Source organism: Oryzias melastigma, linkage group LG3, assembly GCF_002922805.2.
Source record: "Oryzias melastigma strain HK-1 linkage group LG3, ASM292280v2, whole genome shotgun sequence".
NCBI lineage: Eukaryota > Metazoa > Chordata > Actinopteri > Beloniformes > Adrianichthyidae > Oryzias > Oryzias melastigma.
This window is the reverse complement of record NC_050514.1, coordinates 14,079,957-14,100,473: the sequence shown is the minus strand read 5'-3', so window position 1 is coordinate 14,100,473 and position 20,517 is coordinate 14,079,957. Positions and strand designations below refer to the sequence as shown.

Below are 20,517 nucleotides of genomic sequence, written 5' to 3'. Positions count from 1 at the left end.
TTAACCACACGCACAACAATGGTAGGTTCCATTTTCATGACATCCGTTAAGGTGGCCGCTCAAGCTTCAAGGAAACTACTAGACACACCTGAGCTCCTCTTAAGATGGAGCCACTCCTGTCTACGACACTCCACAGGCCCAGATAACCCAAAAACCTGCAGTCCTGTACAAGTCAAACACTGGACGGGTGTCTGTGACAAAGGCATTATAGGTTAAAGTGTTGCATAAGAACACAAAGCTGCTGTTCTCCATGACAGAATCAGTTAATATACATCAATTGTGTAAATGTTTTGCTGCTGTCAAGTGTTGCATAGTCAGCGTAAGGCTGCTTTTCTCCATTTGCATCAACAGTTGGCAAATTACAGCATCACTGTACCCTCTACTCTTCACTAAATTAGACTTCCTGATTCACTTAATGTACAGTTCACTTGTTGTTGTAAATTTACAAAAATCTCCTCTGCCTTTCTCGTCCTTATTTGGTTCAGCTTTTGCATACTTCATCCCCCATGTACAACATGTATTCCTAAATGGATTCTGTTAACAATCCCTAAATCAAACTCCTCATTGAGTTATTTATGCTTTCAGTCTGCAACAAAAAATACATACAATGTAAAAAGTGAAAGATTGGATAAATTCACAAAAGTTCTGTAATTTGTTACATTTAAAAACATCAGTTTTATCAAATTACATTTTTGAGTTGGGTAAACCATAAACTCAATATTTTAATTTGATGAAAACTAATGATTTAAATGTGACAAATTAGAGAACATTTGGTAATGGATGCAATGTTTCAATTTTTACAGTGTAGTGGATTAACAAGAAGGAATAAAAACACGAGATGAAGCAATGAGCAGGTTAATCCTAGAATAGAGGTGGGTAGAAGCTTCCACTATCGTTGAAAACAAAGTAACTTAAAACAAAACCCAAAAGAAGTAAAAAGTGAAAACGCAAAGAAGCCATACAAACTGGAGTCATCTAAAAAGGGTTTTAAACTTTAGAGCATAAATGTAATGGTTACCCAGAGCAGAAGAAGAATGCCAGTTCAATAGATACTAGTACAACACCACTTAGAGAAAATGAAAAAAAAGACATATAAGATAAAAGGAACTCATGATAACCACACCAACAAATTTGCTTTTTGTTTGATGAAAACATTTCCTTTGGGGGCTATCCACTTAATTTTTAACTTCTGACTATGATTATCAATAGTTGATTGTATATCAATAAATAAAATGGTTGTGAACTTGTCTTATTTTGTGATAAATGTATGTGAGAAGTAAAAAAAATAGCTGTTTTTGCTATACTATTGGTATGAGGCTGCCCTTTGCAGCCCACATGCCTTCATAAAGGGCTGCTTGCTTCTTTTTGTTTTGAAGAGCAAGAGAGTCCTCACCAAATGGAAAGAAAATAGAGCAAACAATTAAGTTGAGAAATGCATGTCTGAGAAAGAGATTGCATTTCTGGGAATCAGCTGTTAAGTGCCTAGATGGAAACAGCTTTCAGAATTACTGGTATCTCCTCGATACTGTATGTGCCAGTTCAGAATGTCAGTAAATGAATCAGTGTTGGGGGGGGAAAGGATGCAAATAAATGTAAAATTAACATTTTCTCCCATTCTTGCTCCCTCTGACAGATTTTAGTCCAAACAGCTAAATTCTAAGATCACAAACGCAGATCAGAGTGAAGTCGCTCCATGCTAAGAAAGCAAAAACACCTAAAAAAAGAGTAAAATGTTCTTATGGTAGATTAATTTTCAGTCCCAACAAACATGGAGTAGGTCTCTTTCTGTCAGAAGCTGCAGCAAGAGACCAACTAAAAGGATTTACATTCCAATGAGTCCGTCCAGGGATTTTTGTTAATTAACTTCAGACATTTCTTTTTGTTTGAGTAGAAATAAGCTGCATTTTTGCTTAAACAAAAAGAAATGTTTTAGAGAAATGTGACGGGGTGACTTACATTCATGGCAAAAAAGAACTGCTAAATAAAGAATTGCAAGACAGAAGAAATAATAAAAGATAAAATATATCCACACACATATATACTATATGATTCATAAATATGAAGCTCTGTAAAACTAACTATATATCTGATTAAATTTGAAGCTTTTTAAGCAATACAGAGGCAAGAGAAACACGCTAATGCTTTGAAGTCTCACTACAATCATCTTTTGATCATAAAGGAATTCCCACTGGTATTTTAATTATGATCATTTAGCCAAAATCAAAAGATATGTGTCGTTTTCAAGGACATAGTTCCTGCAGATCAACAGGTTCACTAGAAATTCACCTCTGAGTTGTAGGCGGAAAAATTGTTTTGGTAGTTTACATGCTCTCCTACTATCTTACAGCCCATCAAAACCCAAACTAACATTATCAGTGCAACTAAAATGGCGAGCAAAATGGGAATTATCCAGCTAAACAGTGTGGAGTCAGACATCAGCTCAAACTAGGAAAACAAAGATGTACATAGATCTGTTTGTCTAGAAGTGGAGACATCAGAATGGACAACAGCTTTTTTCATCTCAAACAATTTCACATCAATTTAAATAGTGAAATATTCAGAATTGAAATTTTAAGCTTAAATATTTTCATTGATGTTTGTTGTTTTAATTTTGTGTTGTGATGTTGTATCTATTTGTGTATTTGAGTGTTTGTACGAGTGTTTCATATTTTACTGTATATGTCTTTGTGCTCTTTAGAATCATGGTCAGGAGACTAAAGATGAAAACTAGCATTTGGCTGAATCTAGCTTTTTTTTAACCATGTTTAATCGTGTTGTTTTTTTTATTGCACTTAAATACACTATTATTATTATTATTGATGTCCTCCATCAAGAGAAAATACCACAAGAGCATGTTAAAAACAGTAAAAACCTTATTTTCATTGGAGTGGGTCTTTGAGAGCATGTAGTGTTTTTGTTGTATTTTCAAACTATTGTAAGCTACTGTTTAAGATAGTTTGAGTACAAATACTCTTGTTTGTATCCAGGCTTATTAACCTGGTAGAGCAAGAGATAAAGATACTACACAAAGAAAGACACACAGATATAAACACAGTTACTAAACCCTACAGGGCAAATGATTCAAAGTAAATGTTTCCTCCTGTAAAAATGAGAAATGTTTACGTATTTCAGTTTTGAATTTCTGAGAATGATTTTAGCACCTGTAGCTCGATTTATGCTTCTGATGGATGTTGGGATTAAATCATCTGGGGCAATAATCGTTAAAAATTTGCAAGGTCAAAAGCTTTTTTGATATTATTATTAAAAGTAAAAATCCTTACTCGAATATAATTTGCTGTCAAAAACAGGTACAATATTTGTTTTGGAAAAAAATAAAGTAAAACGAAAACTCCAGTCTGGGTTTTGAGTTGCTGATGCACTTGCTCTCAGCAGATTGTGGGTGATTACATAATCTGCACTGAGCTGATAATCATGATCTGTTTCATAGTACTTACAGTAAATCACATGGAGCAGATAAACTATTTCAGAGTATTAAAGATTATAAAACAATCTTTTTTTTCCCTGTAAATAAAAAAAAGAAAGAAACAAAATTACACATCCACAGTCATAGCACGTTTAAAATGAAACCAGAAAAAAAAGGGAACACGTCAAAAACTATTATGCACAACGAATGTCAACAAGATAGATCCGAGGGTCTCAGATGGTTATGATATAGATTTATGAGCTCTGACATCCAACAGATGGTGAGAATTAGTGAAGGAGGGGATGCCAACGTGAGGTCAGCAGAGATGCCCTGGCCTTCAGCCTGTCATTTGCGAGAACAAAGTAGCACGTGAAGACACGGGAAGCTGCTGCCGCTGCGGTGCACAAACCCAGAGGTAGCCAAGGCAGCTGTTACCAAAGCTACAGAAAAGAAAGTGCTAAACTGCTCTAATCTCATCATCCTGAGAGATAAGCAGCCGTGAGAGGAGCCATGGCAGCACAAATGCACAGAAAAAAGCAGAGCGGGACATTGAAAGCTGCATTGATTTTGAAATAGAGCACAGAAGAATTTTGTAAATATAAAAACACACAAAGCAGACTCAATGGGTTTTTAAATGTGTAATGATTGATTTTTTTCCCCATGTCTAGAAATGATTCTGTATTTAAAAGCATTTTTCTCAAATGTGAAGCTTTTTCAAAGGAAAAATATATCGTTTTCGTCCTCTTGAGAAATACAGGTAAAATTATTCTGCTATTTTAGGGTGAAAATATCACTTGAAAACAAAAAAATAAAATAAAATCAGTATATGTGTAAGATGGCTTGAGGCAGAAGTGACTGTGTGACCAGCAGAAGAAGATAGAAAGTACATTTTAAGAAATGACTGATGCAATAAACCATAAAACCATTACTCAGTAAAATATTGAAAGGATTAGCAAACATCACCTGGTTGATGTGTCTGAGTTTGTCGATGATCTGGTTTATCACAGGATCGATTCCCTTCACCTTCACTTCAGGATTAGTACTTTGAGCTCTGACTCCACTTCCGACCACCCGAACCGTGTAGCTGGCAAGAAAAACAACAGGAAATGGATTATGGATTATGTTTTTATCTTTTTTGCTTTATTAAAATATGCACTAGGAGGCATAATGCTTCTGATCACTTTGACAACAGAAAATCATCTCTGACATCTACAGCCCTCTACAGTGACATGTCTAATCTAATGCTTCCTAATTAACACCAAGACATTGGATAGAGAGTAATGATTGGGCAGAAGTGACTAAAGCAAAAGTTCAAACATTTTCAAGCTTGAGCTAGTATTTTTTTTTCTTTAATTTAAAGGAATGTGAGTCTCAGAACTAAACAAAATGCTTTGTCCTCAGAATGGAATCTATGGATTCATGTATCCTTACATGCAGAGCTCAAAGTATGCAGTTTCTCTTATGATTAATGGAGAACTTTTTGAATTAAACTACAAATATGCAATTATACTCGCCGCTTTTTAAACCTCAAAAAGTCAATTATTTTGTTGATATACATTGCTATGTACTTTGAAAATTTTCCATACACAAGTAGCTTCTTCCATTTAAATGGTTAAATAAAACGTTATTAATACAACTTGTAAAGACCTATTCCGAAGAAAATTGTGTTTTTGGTATTTTCAACATGTTGTTGTGACATTTTTCTAATGATGGAGACAAATTGTAAGAAAAATTACCTTTCTCTTGTGTTAGCTTTCTGTTATCACCCACAATGCAAATGGGTCAGCTTCGACCGTATCTTGAATCAGCTTTAAAATACAATAATATTAATAATCTATTTTATTATTATTATTATTGTTGTTATTTTTTGGTCATCTTGTTAGGTTTTCTTATCCACGAAAATGTTGGTTTTATATTTTTTTCTGTGGGTCTCTGGGCCTTTAAAAATAAGTATGCCTTTAGATTTCAATAAAAACAGAAAAAAAATAACCTAAAAAATCAAACAGTTAAAACAAAGGCTATTGTGTTACTTAAAGTCAAGGAAAGACATAAGCATTTTATTAAAAAAAATGTTAAAATTTGAATTTTGTTGAAATCAAGGTTCCTGATAAAGGCATATTATAGAATAAATAATCATATATGGAGTACAATAATTTTACATGATTCTTTTATGCAATCAAAAACTAAAACAGGTCTACGCACACAAGATTAAGGTTAAGATTAAAATTCCATTTCTGATTTTTTTTTTCCTCAAATTATTGTAAAACAGGAGCAGAAAAAGGATGCATGCACAGATACATCCATGAACGACTTCATTTTACTTGTCTAAGCTTGAATCTGGCTCAAACTGTATGTATGACTAGATAGCTGCAATTTGCTTGCTAGTTGTGTTGCACCGATAATGTCAGATTGAGGTTGTGAGTGGCTACAAACATATAGTAGGAGAGCATGTACACAGATGGGGACTTCCTGCACTCAACAGTCTCACCCACAATTCAGATGATGAACTACTGCTGCTCTGCAGAAACTATGACACAGATTTATTGATTTTTGGCTAAAAACGGCATAATCATAAGTGAAAAAAATAAAATAAAATAAGAACAACTTAAAAGAGATTAAAAAATAATCGGAGTGGGAATTTCATTCTTGAATGTTTTCTTTTGTGAGAGTTCTAAATTTAAACATAAACTGTGTGTATACTTCAGTAGTGCTTTTCTACTTCTTTATAGTCCCATGCTCACACACACATTCACACACTGATGAGCACACAGGTGCATTGTGGGGTTCATTGTCTTGCCCAAGGACACTTCAACACGGACAGGCAGATTTTACTGCGCCTTTCCAATCAAAGGTCAACCGCTCTACGTCTACAGCCCATGATTATTGAATCTGTGGAAATTCTTCACACAGTATAGTAATCCCCTGATTAAAAAACTTTTTTGTTTAATTGTCACTTCCTCAGCTGTGAAAAACTCACTTTAAACAGAGAAACGGAACTAACTTTGGCACCTCTGAGGCTCGTGCCGGCGACGCGTCGGAAAAACAAACTAAAAAAACTCACACTGAATTAAATCTAATATATTATCTCTTCCACTCATATGGGAGCTCCACAAAAAAGATGATAAATATTCTGAACTCACACAAAGGTGATGGCAAAACTCATTTGCAGTCATACCCTTGAGTTAAAGCGGGATTTGGAATGTGAGGACATGAGTCACAATGTGTGCAGGAAACCGCGTCTGTCTGCTGTGGTGCTTGGCTGCTGCTATATGGATGGTTTATGAAAACTATATATCAAGCTTGCATGTGATACCTTTCAGAAATTGAACTATTAAACGGTACTGGGTGTACAGCATACTCCACACAACTGTTTATTGTTGTTACAGCCTGGTAATAGGCTTCAGATCAGCTCAAGGCCTTCTCCCTCTTTAGCTTCTCTTCAGTCTGTCAGCAGTAATGCCTGTGGCCGTGGCTGCAGGTGAATGAAGACAACACACTTCATCTTAATCTCCTCTATAGGACTTAATCAACCTCAAAAACCAAGGTAGACTCCCTTATTACTACATTACATCAGCGTTTTCAAGCTGTGTGTGACTGCTGCAACATGCAGATGGAGAAAAACAACTAATCGTGCATCTTTGTATGGAAAAACTACAAAAACAAAATCTGAAAAAGAGCACAAGATGTGGCAGCTACCTCGTTTGTCAATAACTTAAAAGGTACAAAGAAACAAAATGAATAAAAAAGCAGCCATTAAGAGTTGAATTTATTTCAAAGTACAGGTGGGTGGAGGTGTTCAAAAGTAGTCAAATTCTTGAGGTGTAATTTTGATGTTAATTTTCTGCAATTATAGCTGCTAATGCGATTAGTCTCAAATAATAAAGCTTTTATATAAGCTTTTTTTCTGTTGAAATAAAAAAGTGTTGTTATAGTTACAAACTTTTATTCTTACATTGTCCTCTTAATCTCTGGCAGCATAATAATATTATTTTTGTTATATTTTTTTCATACTTTTTTGCAGAAATAGGAATAATGTAGTACAAAATAAAAGAATAAATAATAATAGTTTTCAGGGTTGAAAGAAGCTGCAAGAACAAAGCCACCGTGAAATAATTTTCAAGGTCATTTTTTTATGTCAACACAATGCAGACATATTATGTACATGATAACTGCAATTCGACAGAGCGTATGTACAGTGAAAGAAGAAAACGATTTTATTTTATTTATAAATCCCAAACTTTTTCAAAAGTTTTATTTTATTTAGTAACAATACATAACATCAAAATAATACTATATAAATATAAAACAGTTAATAAATAAAAAGGATCAGAAAGAAGAAAACTTATATTATCTACCCCTATTACAAAAACAACCAAATTAAATTAAAATGTATCAAACAAGAAAAATGAACATACAAATCCTGCTAGGTATTACATAGGTTCTGATGATGATAATGTTGATTGTTTTAAAAAATTACATTTAAACACTTTTTTTTTCATAAAAATGGTTCAAACACAATGCATTCTGGTCTATATTCACCGATGTAGTGAGCATTAACACACACTGTTTCTTTTGCAAAGACATCTGGGAAATTTGCTAATTTTAATTCTTGCATTTACAAATGCAACCATCCATCCATCTTCTTCCACTTCATCCAGGACTGGGTCGCGGGGGCAGCAGTTTGAGCAGAGATACCCAGACTTCCCTCTCCCCGGCCACTTCCTCCAACTGCTCTGGGCGTTCCCAGGACAGCTGAGACACATAGTCTCTCCAGCGTGTCCTGGGTCTTCCCCGGGGCCTCCGCCCAGTAGGACATGCCCGGAACACCTCTCCAGGGAGGCGTAACATTAGAATGAAATGTGTTAAAATTTAAATAATAATTTTTTTCCTGCAGAACCCCAAAGATTTGTCCATTTTAACCCATCCAAACTGTTTCTCACAACTGAATACGTCTCTGATAATACAAAAACACCTTATAGTGCTGTTCATTTACACATTCATTTCATTTTTATAAACATTAACTAAAAAGAAAAATAGATTTGACATCTGTTTTATGTCCAGGCCCAGTTCTGCAACACGTTAAAGAAAGGCTGAAATGGTAAAGTGACTGCAAGCAAAACATGCTCAAGTCAGTCCATTATTGCATTTATTGCCCCCACATTTAACTTCTTTAAACCGCTTAGTGTGTCTAGTGCCATTAGATGTGAGTTTTGGTTTAACAGGAAATGAAAGATTTCACAGCCCGCATGTCGAGCTGTAGGCAGGTTATTTCATAGCATGTCAGCATCTTCTAACATTTTTCCTCCACGGTAACCCGGCTCCTTGTTCTCATCTGAACCTCATGATCAACTGAAAAATAAGTGTAAAGTCAAGGTCTGGTTTGTTTGATGCAGCAGGCGCCCGAGGCTGCAACCTGATGCGTAGGGACTAAGCTGCACCTGAACCATGTTTGCAGGAGCTATGATCCATCTGCCTCGAGCGTTGTTCGATCCCAGGACATGCCTGCACAGAGGAACTGTAATCTACATAGACTTGACTTGCTTTCACTTTATAATTAATTGTTTAAGTTGAATCCAATGCTTATAAAAGCGAAAAAGGGCAAGAAAAACAGTAAATAAATAAATAGTGATTCTGCATTCCTGCTGTCTGAAAATTTAATGGAACCATCTCTTCCTTTTTTATGTGTAAAACTTAAAAAAATACAACATACAGAATAATTAAATCAAGCGTTTGAAGGTAGCATCATCTAATGATAATACGTAGAGTCAAACTCCTGAGCAACACTGCCTTCAACTCTTAAAAAAAAAATCCATAAATTTGGATGTAGATAAATGTCGAAAACATAAGATATAATGTCGACTCATTTTAAATTCAGAGATCCATATAGTAAAATGTAGATAAATTCCAGCAGCAGGGCAAGCGTGGCAACAGGAATGCAATCTGAAATACCAGAAAATAAGGATCTGCTTTTTAAATATGTTAGAGATTAAAAAGTCAGATCACGATCATGGTGTATTCTTCAATGCGAGGTGAAAGCACACAGTGGCATAAAGCAGCACCTACAAGAGGGTAGGAGGCAGCTGAGTGATTACCTGGGTCTCCACAGACCAGCAACAGGATCGTATAATCCATACCATTCTCCCCAAAGGGGTGCTTGGTTTGCATCTCATCCCTACTGTTCAGCCCTAGATTAAAATTTTCAATCATCCTATCCTTGGGTCTTATCCCTGCCAGCCGTGCGGCACTGTAAGTGCAAAATATTAATGTCCGGATAAAAGAAATTGAAGGGAACTTTAACTCTTTTCTTTAATGTTGGGACAAAGTAACATTTTAGGAAAAAATCCTTCAAACTTCTGGCCACAAAAAACATTTCTATGGATTTTTTTTTTTACTTTTTGGTCCTTTTTTCTGTTTATTAAAGACTGACCTAGAAATTGGTTGATTTGTGAATATCAAAAGAAAACATTTATTTTGTCCCATATGTTATGAATAAATAGCCCCACAGCAACAAAGAACAATTCAAGCTGTAACAATCTTTTTGGATCGTTCTTTGTGTTTTGGAGCAGCAGTTTATGAATTATTCCAAAATGTTTGCTTGCAGGTCAGAGAACTGTTTATTTTGGAGGCGGCGTGATTTTACCAAGTCTAAGTGTTGCCATCCTTTCACTCTGCGAGTTCACATTCACAGTATGAAAACCAGGTTGTTAAAAAAATGTTTGTCTCTTTTTTAGATTTATAAAGATGGCTACTTCAAAAAAACTTTTCACATAAAAGCCACAGAAAGTAGTAAAGGACGTGAAGAAGGAAAGGTCCTGCTGGTTGGAAATTGAAATGGGTTCTCGATGGAAATTGCTTCCACGTGTGAAGCTTGGCGCCCGCTCTGCTATCTGGTGGAATCATGGTCATTCATATTTCAATCTGGAACAAATGGGCGTGCCACCTATCAAGCTTATTTAGAGTTTCCCCCCACACACACAACAATCACAAAATAATCAAATCAAAGCTGCCGGTCTGAAATGTATTTCTTTTTCTGAGTGTTTTTATCAAAAGAGTTATGGCAGGAGGACTTGAGCGGGTTGATAGACGACAGACGCCCAGCATACACAATCACAACGGTTGGCTGAGTGGGAAACAAAAGCAGGTCTACAGTTAGTAAGATGAGAAACGCCTGCCTTACATTTGTCACGGACTCACAGCAGTACAGCAGGAGGAAAGCAGAGCTCCACAAAACGCTAAGAAGATTAATCAAATAGGTTTGAAGGACAAGACAATAGAAACTGTAATCTAAGAAATCAATGGAGAAATCCACACTTTACTAGAAATTAACAAATTGCAACAAGAATTAATTTGATTAAAAATAAAAGCATACACAAAAGCAACATTACTTTTCACAACAAAAAATGTAAAAACAATGTATCAATATATATGGTCAATTTTCAAACTTATGTCATAAATAAGCGGCACCAAACTACAAGTCTCACTAAGCCAGACAAAATATTCAGAGCCATAAGTCTGTATGTCAGCCAGACTTTATTAACTGCATTCTCAGTAACTCTACAACTTGTTTGTAACATGCTACGTGTTAGCCGCGCTAGCATATTCCCAAAACCTTTAACTCTGAACCTTACTGACTAATACAAATGTCAATAACTCCCAACACTTAAAAAAACACAGTCAGACACCGCTACACGTTAGCCGCATTAGCATATTTACAAAAACAACTAACTTTGTTAATAACCTGAAAAGAAAAACCACACTCTGACACAGCTACATTAGCATTTTTACTATAACTCCTAAACCAAAGTTTGACACCACTACAACATATTCACGTTAGCATATTAACAATTAGGGGTGTTAAGTTATCACATTATTGCAATTAATTAATTAAACACAATTAAGCGTGTTAATTTATTTATTTTTTAATCACGGTAATCTCCTTTTTAATCTATAACTATTGTTGTGTTTCAAATATAAAAACCAAAGGTCTAACAGTTTGCTTGCATGGATGTTTTATATAAACTCAGCTGAAAACAACTCTTATTACATTGCTTTCAGCGCACGTCTTGGTGCCTGTGTGCCGGGTTACTGCTGTGACGTCGTCAATGCGCGACTTTGTAGTTCTTCACAGAACTAAACAAGCTCACAACGCAACAACTACCTTTAGTTTTATGTAAGAGATAAAACCTATCAAATGTTCGTTATCGTAAATTAATACGATAATGTATTATAGAACTCATAAGACGTTTATGGCTAACTTTTTTGGATTTCCAAATGAAGAGTTTCCTACTGTTTTTGTGTGATAAAGTAAAGCGCTCTGGACCTGATGTTTGGTTCTTGTGTTTTGTTTTTTCTTAATTGTATGAGATTGGAAAAATAGGAGTAAAAGTAAAGGTTGGAAGTTATTTAAAAAAAACTTAATAAAGTAATTTTTTGTTGTAATTTGATCTTTTACTGCTCCACATTTAAAAAAAAATATCTCAAAATGAGGCTTTTCACAGAAATGATTAGGTTGAAGATAAAGCTGATGTTATTTGCTGGTATCTGTGTGCAATCAGCACAAAAACTGATGGAAATTCATGTTGGTCACATGTAAAGCGTCCAGCCAATGTGCACATTTCTGCATTGCCCACACATTTTTTAAGTGCGTCCAAGGCTGAATTTTGTTGTTGGCTACACCTAATATAAGTTAAGCTCAAATATTGTACTAAAAATAATACTAAAAATAGTACTATTTACAATAAAGCTCAATCTTGTTTGCAACTCGTTCAAACAGACATTTTGACAGAGCGCAACCAGAATGAATCCATATATAAGGCGCTCCAGTTTACAAGGCACAATGTCATTTTTTGGAGAATAATTAAGGTTTGTAGAGCGCCTTATAGTCCAGAAAATGCGGTATGTTAAATTTGTGACCAAAGAGCTTTCCTCAGTGATGTTTTATTTATAAGTAATTCATAAATTCATTGAGAAAACCCTTAGACAGGTTGTTATAAGGTGTTTTCATAAAGGATTATTAAAATCAGGCTCAGATGTTTAGTGGTACACACATCTAAAAAACATGTGCCTTTACACAGTGATGTGACAGAGGGGATAATATGACAGCAGTCGACTGTGCCTTTGGCAGAGATTCAGCTCCAAGCATCACTACTGCCATGTTTGTTCCAATTACTGGGAAGCCTTGAGCCTTAAAGTTGTATTGACTTGTTCCAGTGAGACACATGAAATTAAGCGGACAGAGCAGCTTGAGAAATGTGGCAGCTGTAATTAATATGGTCAACTAGTGTTGGGCGCTGGGCAGAGACAGCAGGAGTTACGGAGCAAGCGGCTGAGATTTTTGACTTTTCTCATGTGAAAAGAAAAATAGCAATTATAGAATTCGAAAAACATAAAGTTATGCAGGACTACGAGAAAAGGAAGGAGTGTAAGTGCACTCTAATGGTGGTGAAGCAAACACCATTAGGAGGAAATGAGTGGAAAAACATGAAAACATTCAATACAAAGAGAATGAGAATAAAAGAAAGCCATGGTAATGATAAGACACGAGTCTAAACGCTTTTTAGTACTTCCTTAATGACCCCAAACATTAAACATGAAAAAATACTTGTACTCTAGTTTGAAAAGCACTTTTTCCACTGACCTTATTTATCATGATGTGGCCGACTCAATGCATATCAAAGGCCCGTCCTTCAGCGTTAAACATGAACTAAAGCATTAGGGTGGAACTGTTGCAAAGATTCCTCCAACATTTTTGCATTTTAACGGTTAAAATCTGCTATATAAAACCAAAGAAAAAAACTGTTTGGCTTTTCTTGAATTTTTGTAGCAAACATTAATCTTTAAGCAGCTCAGGACGGACACTAAGGGCATCAATATTAATCAGTTTACAATTTTATGCCAGAAATCCGACCGGTTCTTCGAAGCGCGGCAGGCAGCACAACTACAGTGGTCGAATAAAAGCGTTTGCGTTTTTATAGATCAGTAACAAAATCAATAAGTTTCCTATTTTAATAAAAAATGAAAAACAAAATAAATAAATAAATACATAAAACCAGTGTTTGCTTTGTCTCCCTGAAAGCACATCCTGAACAACATACAACAGCATTAAAAGGTGTGAGGTTTGACTGGGGCTGGGTATCAACAATAATTTACAGAACCAATTAGATTCTATTCCATTTTTTTTCTATTCTTTTGATGCACTCAATTTAAATTTGAGTTTACACATATAGACACATTTGTTTGTAAATAAATTCATAATCTAAAAAAGTGTTTTGGAGATTTTAATATTTATCTGATACAGTTCACATATTGTAACATTTATTAGTGAAATTATAATGAGATTGTTAATGACATACAGTAGCTGTGTTTCCATTACACATATGTGCAAAACTTCGAAATTCTAGAAATGTCAAAAAAAGACAATTTTGCAATGACACTGTTTCCATTAAATCACGATTATGCGAATAAACAGTCATTAAAAACACAAAGATTGAGAACACGTATTATTTTAATTTGATTCACTATGATGAATCTTAAAAAAATCAAAAAGAGGGCATTTGGGTAACATCCCAGCAGTATTGCACGCGCGAAGCTTGTCCATTGACAGTTGCAGAGTCACGTGAGAAGCCGGTATTAAAAACAATTACAATTCTACCAAGTAAGCAGCACACGACAAGGTCCATTCAAGTTTCTGTCACGACACTAGCGCTCATACTCATCTGTCAAAGGAGACGTCTGCGTCTTATTCAGGCTGCAGGCTGCAAAAGCGTGGCGACATAGATGAAGCAATTATTAAGAAATCTAGATTGGTGATTTTACTGAGGAATTCCATTTGACATGCAACCTATAATGAGCTATGACGCTGCATGACCTCTTGTGGCTCCTGCTGTGCAGCGCTCACAACAGACACTTCCTACCAAGAAGTACAATTAAGTGTTTCCATTGCAGTTTTGCGAAAAATTTCCATTTTATACACCCCCAAAAACCTCCTCCTCTAAGCGTAAGAACTTTTTTTTAAGATAAAAGCATTTTTTTTTAAATTACAGTTTTCATTAGACAAATTTATAACCGCAAATCCAATTTACGCAATTTCTTAGTTAATGGAAACACAGCTAAAGTTACATGGATTCTCAAACGGAGAAGCTCCAGCTATTATTCTGCCTCTCGTGGAGGGCGTTTCAGTTTGGCCACTAGGTGGCGATCGTGATATGGCATTACACCTTATTCCAGAAGAAAGAAAAAGTATGAGGAAAAAAACTGCATTTTAGACCACAAATGGTTACTTTAAAAAATGTTTCCTAAAAAGAGTTTGGAAAATTCATGCCTGTCAGTTTATAAACGTGTTCATTTAGTCACCAATGTATGTTTAGGTCAAGCCGTCCCATGGGAAATTCCATTATATGTTAGTATCAAGCTAGCACTCTTTAGCATAATGCGTCTACTCGATCTCTACTTTTATGGATCAATTAGTGATCTCTTAAGCTAAGATTGATTCAGATCAATTAATCGATTTTATCAACCCAGTCCTTGGTTTGAATGCTGTGGCTCTGATTCAAAGATACTTCATTACATGGAAGATAATTACCCCACTATTAAAAATCTTACAGTCTAACATCACATTCTAACAACATTACTTTCAGAAAAAGGGAAAAGGAGAAGGAGCATCAATCTCACATGCAGAGAAATCCAATACTCAGCTTGTAAATAGCATGTTTTATTCCACTCGGTACATCCCTGTAGAGCTAAGTGGCTCTGAATGTGGATGAGCAACTGCATCATGCACTCAGCTAATGCCAAATAGGTTTTAGAAGTCCTCAAACAGCGATGCCACTTTTTCAACACCTCTTAAATATTAGATTTTTATAGATGGCAATAAGGACAAATGGAAAACCTGACTATCAGGGAGGCGCAATGGCCCCATAAAAGCAGATGGTCATCAAAAGAGGAAAATGTTAAGGATGTTGATGTCCCGTAAGAGCGTCGTTGTTCGGGATTAAACAGATGCCATAAGAGAACGACGGGACAGTAAAAGACTCATAAGAGGTTTTATGATGTCAGTGATCAACATGCCTTCATCAAAAAGGATGCCCTGTATTACTTTGCAGTATGGGAAAACTGTATCCTTTTTATCAACTTTCAAAGTATTTTTTTTTTCATGGAGGGCTGGCCACATTAATATTCTGAAGAACTTTATGTACTGATTTTTTTTGTTGGTTTCAATCCAGTGCAGATTATCAAAATCACCACTTTGATGAAAAGATTTTCTCCTCTGGCTCAAGTTTTAAGAGGCTTAGTCGATCTTGCCATCTCCCTCCACTGATCGAGCTTGTCCAGAACTCTTGTTCTTGTGGTCGTTAAAAAACAATGACAGAATGATTATGAAATTATAAGGAGGTTTGGAAACCGCCAACAACAAATCAGCAAGCCCTGGAGAAACGCCCAAACGCCCAGGTCATCAAACAGTGGAGACAGTGAAAATTGCAGGTTTAAAAGGTAAACACTCTGTGATTTGGCTCCTCTCAATGAGGCACTGATTCCTGCTGAGCACTGAAGCCAAACAAGTGTTTACAAGAAACTGTAAGAATCCTGCTGCAAAAGAGACTTTTAGGGAAGAAAACTACCATGTAATGTTTCAGAGCTGAACCTTGTTCTCTGAAGCAGCAGGACACATTTACTACTTTGCAGCAATTTTAATTACCTAAAAATGGCTTCTATAAGAGCCTTTCAACACATTTGATGGATGTACAGTTTGGAGTCTTGGCATATATTTGGAACATTCTAGTTTTCAGCTGATTTAAGTTCTTCAAAGCGTTAAAGGCCCACTCCAATGATTATTTTTATTTTTGGTGTTTTTAACATGTTCTTGCATCCATTTGCAGACAAATAGATTCATGAACGTCTTCACTTTCCTCGTCTGAGCTGACATCTGGCTCAAAACTGTACAGCTGGATAGCTCCAATGTTATTCTCCACTTGTGTTTCACCGGTAATGTTAGTTTGCATTAAGAAGGGCTTCAAGCTCGCGGGAGAATCTGTAAACAGACAGCTTAGCTATGGGTAATGGGTGGGGGGTGCTCTACCAGGTCCACCAACAATTTAGAGGCAAATGTTTAATGAATTACTGGCGCTCTGCAGAAACTATGCCCTAGAAAACAACTTTTTTTTTGGCCAAAAATGGGATAATCATTACTAAAAGAACACTTTCACAATAGATCAGACAATCAGAGTGGATCTTTAAAGTCCCACTCCAACCATCCTTTGTGAAATCATTACTCAGAAACGCAGTTTTAATCATAAATTCTTTTATAAAAATCCTCCATCATGAGAAAAATCCTATGAGCACATGTTTAAAACACAAGAAATACATTTTCCATGAAGTGGATCTCTAAAAACTTGCTGATTTGAGTTTACGTAGTCTAAAACCTGATTTTTTTTCAAAGTTTGGTTTATGAGCACACTTTTTTCCATTGCATAAACTCCTTTTTATACAGCAGCTATTTTTATATTTTATATTTAATATTTTGGGATGAGGCTGGTTTTTTCAATCTACAGAATGTAATTGGCTTTATGAATGCTAATATGCTAACAAAGGCTATGTCTGTACTATCATCTTAATCCCTAACTACTAAAAAATGTTATAGTGCCCTGGATTTTAAAAGCAATTTAGACAAAACGCTCACTACTTTACTTTCACTTTGCTAAACACCGGATATGACGTGAAAATGAAGTGAAAATCTAATAAATATGAACATTTCGCATCTTTGTATATTTATGACTCCCCTGTGTTCTGATTATGAAATTGTGGATGGTTTATTAAAAAATTACATTTAATGTTTAAACACTTCAAAAAGTTGTTCAACCACAATGCTTTGTATTTTATATTCGCTAATGTAGTGAGCATTGATGCACGCTGGTTTTTCGCAAAGACTTCATGGAAATTTCTAGGACACTCGATTTTGGAATTGTAAATTCGGACAGCTGTAGAAATCAGCGAAAGCCCTAAAAAGTGCACTATCCCAGCTAGCAAAGCCAAGTGGGTCCTACATCGTGGCTCCGCTGTGCAGCGTTTACGACAGACACTCCCTACCACCGGACAGCTGGCTAGCATAGCTAGCTAACCTACTGAGTCCCTACTTAAGTCAATGTGGGCAAACACAGGTGGAGCCACCACGGAAACGGTGGACAAATCCAATCGGGGTCCATATTTTCTGCCCACTTTTAAACCATATGGGGCCACTTTGCCTTGCTGGCTAGGATACAGTGAGTAAGGAAGGAATTCAGACATAGCTAAAGTGAGTTTGGGTTGTTGTGTTTGTTTCTTTTTTGGTGGTTCACTGGTGGATCCTGAGTACTGGTAAAAGTTTTGAGAGAGAAATTGACAAAAGTTGTCAGTGTTGTGTCATGAAGCATCTGTATCACAGCTCCCTTTTTTTTATTTTGTAGTTAGTTTTTGTAATCTTTTTTGTTTTAAGTCTCCATTTATGGTCATTTTGCTGAAGTAGTGTCAAGACTAGATAGAAGAAGCACAAAAAATATCCTTGTGAGCATTCGTTCAAAAAAATGTAGTTTTTGTGAACTTATAAGGTCATTTCACGCAGACAAGCAAATTCTGAGTAAAAAGTATTTAAAAAACGACAAGCTGTCGTCCTAGTTGGTCCAATGAGCTGTAACTCTAAAGCTGTAGACATTACTTGCTTTATTTTACTTGCTGATTACATTTTGTTGTCATGGGGATTTTTTGTGATCCTTTTTTCTAAATAAAATCTTTTACTTTTGTCTTTCTAGCTAGTCCCTTCAAGAGTCACCACAGGGAATCACACAGCAATTCACACATTTGATTTGGCTTCAGTTTTTGGCAAATGGCCAACATGACCCAATAACTCCCCGTTTATCCAGCTTTGGGATCGCCACGCGGAAACACTGCAAAGTGCCCCCATGTGGTTACAGCAATTCACAGCACCCTGTGGTTCCGAGCGATCTCCTGTCCAAAAACTAACCAGACCCAACCCTGATTAGCATCTGAAATTAAACAAGATGAAGCAGATGCTCTTTCATGGTAAAGATGAGTACAAAAATACATCCAATGTATTCTAAAAACACAAGCAGGGATTTTTAGGGCTAATAAGTCTTGTCTCACAGGAACTGCCTAATGTAGGATCCTGCAAAAAGTACTTTAGCTAAGAAGCAGATTATACAGCAATAAACATTATTTCTGGTATCTGGAGATTACCTGCTGTAATTAGTGCTGAGACAAAAAAAATACAAAAAAGATCTTCTAATAAACTTTAAGCAATCAAGTGAAACACCAAATCTCTGTCTGATAGAACTTGTGTTTATTTCTGTTAAAGATAAAGGCTTAGAAGCAGGTGATGGACTGCTGCTCGTATTTTCTTCTACAAGCTGCCAGTGATGGTAGAAACTTGTTAAACATTAAGGAGCTCAGGGTGAGGAAAGTCTCAGCAGTCTTCTCCCTTTAAGTAACACACATCTTGAAAAGCTATCAGGCCTGAAACCATCTGCTCGCTCCAACTAAAAATATCAACCAAAACCTCCACTGGATCTTCTTTATCATTATTATACAATGCACACCTTCACGTCTCTGCTCTGTGTTCTAAAGTCAGCCTGAATGCAGAGTAGAAGTTCATGGCGTTCAATCCGTCGGATGTCACTGTTTTAAGAGAAAACTGACATTTGTGTGATGCATGTGTGCATGCATGCGTGATGTCAACACGGCTGCAAATCTGAACCTCTCACAGCCAAATCAAAAACTATTTCGAAAGCAACTTAACAAAAGTTCATGCAAATTTGATAAGATTTCATTGAAAATAAACTTTAAAAAGATCACGAAGATTTGAAGTAAAGCAGCATTTTTTTTATAGGTAGACTAAAAAACTAATGGACATTTTCAAAGATTTGTGTTTACAATTTGAGGAAGTCAGTAAAAATACCCACAATGGACGGCTTGCATCTCCTTTTTGAACAATGGAGGATACCATGAACATGGTGCATACAGATTTCCAGTAAACTGTTGTCAAGTTTGGTACTATATATGATTCTAGCATGCAACCACCTTGATGTTTTTATTTTTTTCAATCTGTAAGCCATGGATGACCTAGAAAAGGTTCAGAACTAAAAACTAGACTAACCATTCTTATACAAGAAAACAGACTTTTGCCCCACGATTGAACCCTCATCCACAAATATTGCAAAAACATGTCCCTTTCTACTTGAATTAAACCACACAGTATAATTGTTTAAAAAGGCTAAACAAGGCCGTTCTGGATGGTTAGTTAGCTCAATTACCAGCAAAAGAAGACGAGTTTAAAAATAAAATCCAAGTGGACGGGGCTATGCACACTGTTTGAACGAAAAAAGTAGGTAAAAAATGACAGTTTAGCCATAAAACAGCCTGAAAATGTAATATTGTGATCTAATATGATACATCTGAAGTCAAATTTCAAGCAAATGTGGAGAAACATGAAACAGTTCCATCCCATTAGTCGGCTTCCACACAAACGGTTGAAAAATCCCGCATGCGCTGTGTTTCTGGGCCTTTGTCCTCAGATCTGATTGCTGGGAAAGAACAAGTTGCCACGTCTGCTGTCTCTCTGGTGACTGTCAGTGGAATTCACCACAGTGTCACTTTGTCTCAGAGAAAACATTGCAGATCCACAGCAGTAAACAGCACTTTGGCAAAAGGGACCAAAATACCAACAATCTGCTGAAGCTGTTTGTGGATATTTGCTCTCAGCACCATTCTTCTTTTCACTTGGTGTAACAGCAGCAGAAAGGGCCAAACGAAAGGAAAAAAAAAAAAAAAGAACCGCTGCTGATGGCAAAGCGGCTCTTAAACCTCCTGCAGCCTCGGAAAGCTCAGAGGAGAATGGCAGCGGCAGAAATGCCATTCAGAAAGATTTGAGTTGTGTCCAAGGCTCCTTCAGATTAAGAAGCCTGTATGTCAACATATTTATAAGAATGACAGTCATCCTTGCAAGTGTAGCATTGCACGGAATCACAGCTGTTGCAGCCAAGATTGAACCTGTAAGAGGGAAACATTGCATGGTCTCTTAGACAGGCAAATACGATGCTGACATATGG

At 36.1% G+C, this 20,517-nt stretch overlaps 1 protein-coding gene across 1 annotated transcript in view; it reads right to left on the bottom strand.

Moving 5' to 3' along the window:
• Nucleotides 1-20,517, bottom strand: part of gpc5a (glypican 5a) — a 142,625-nt gene that overhangs the window by 72,770 nt on the left and 49,338 nt on the right. Inside the window, exon 7 of the mRNA XM_024296262.2 lies at nt 4,388-4,508. Within this exon, the coding sequence (XP_024152030.1) occupies nt 4,388-4,508 (121 nt within the window). The remainder of the gene's footprint in view (nt 1-4,387; nt 4,509-20,517) is intronic.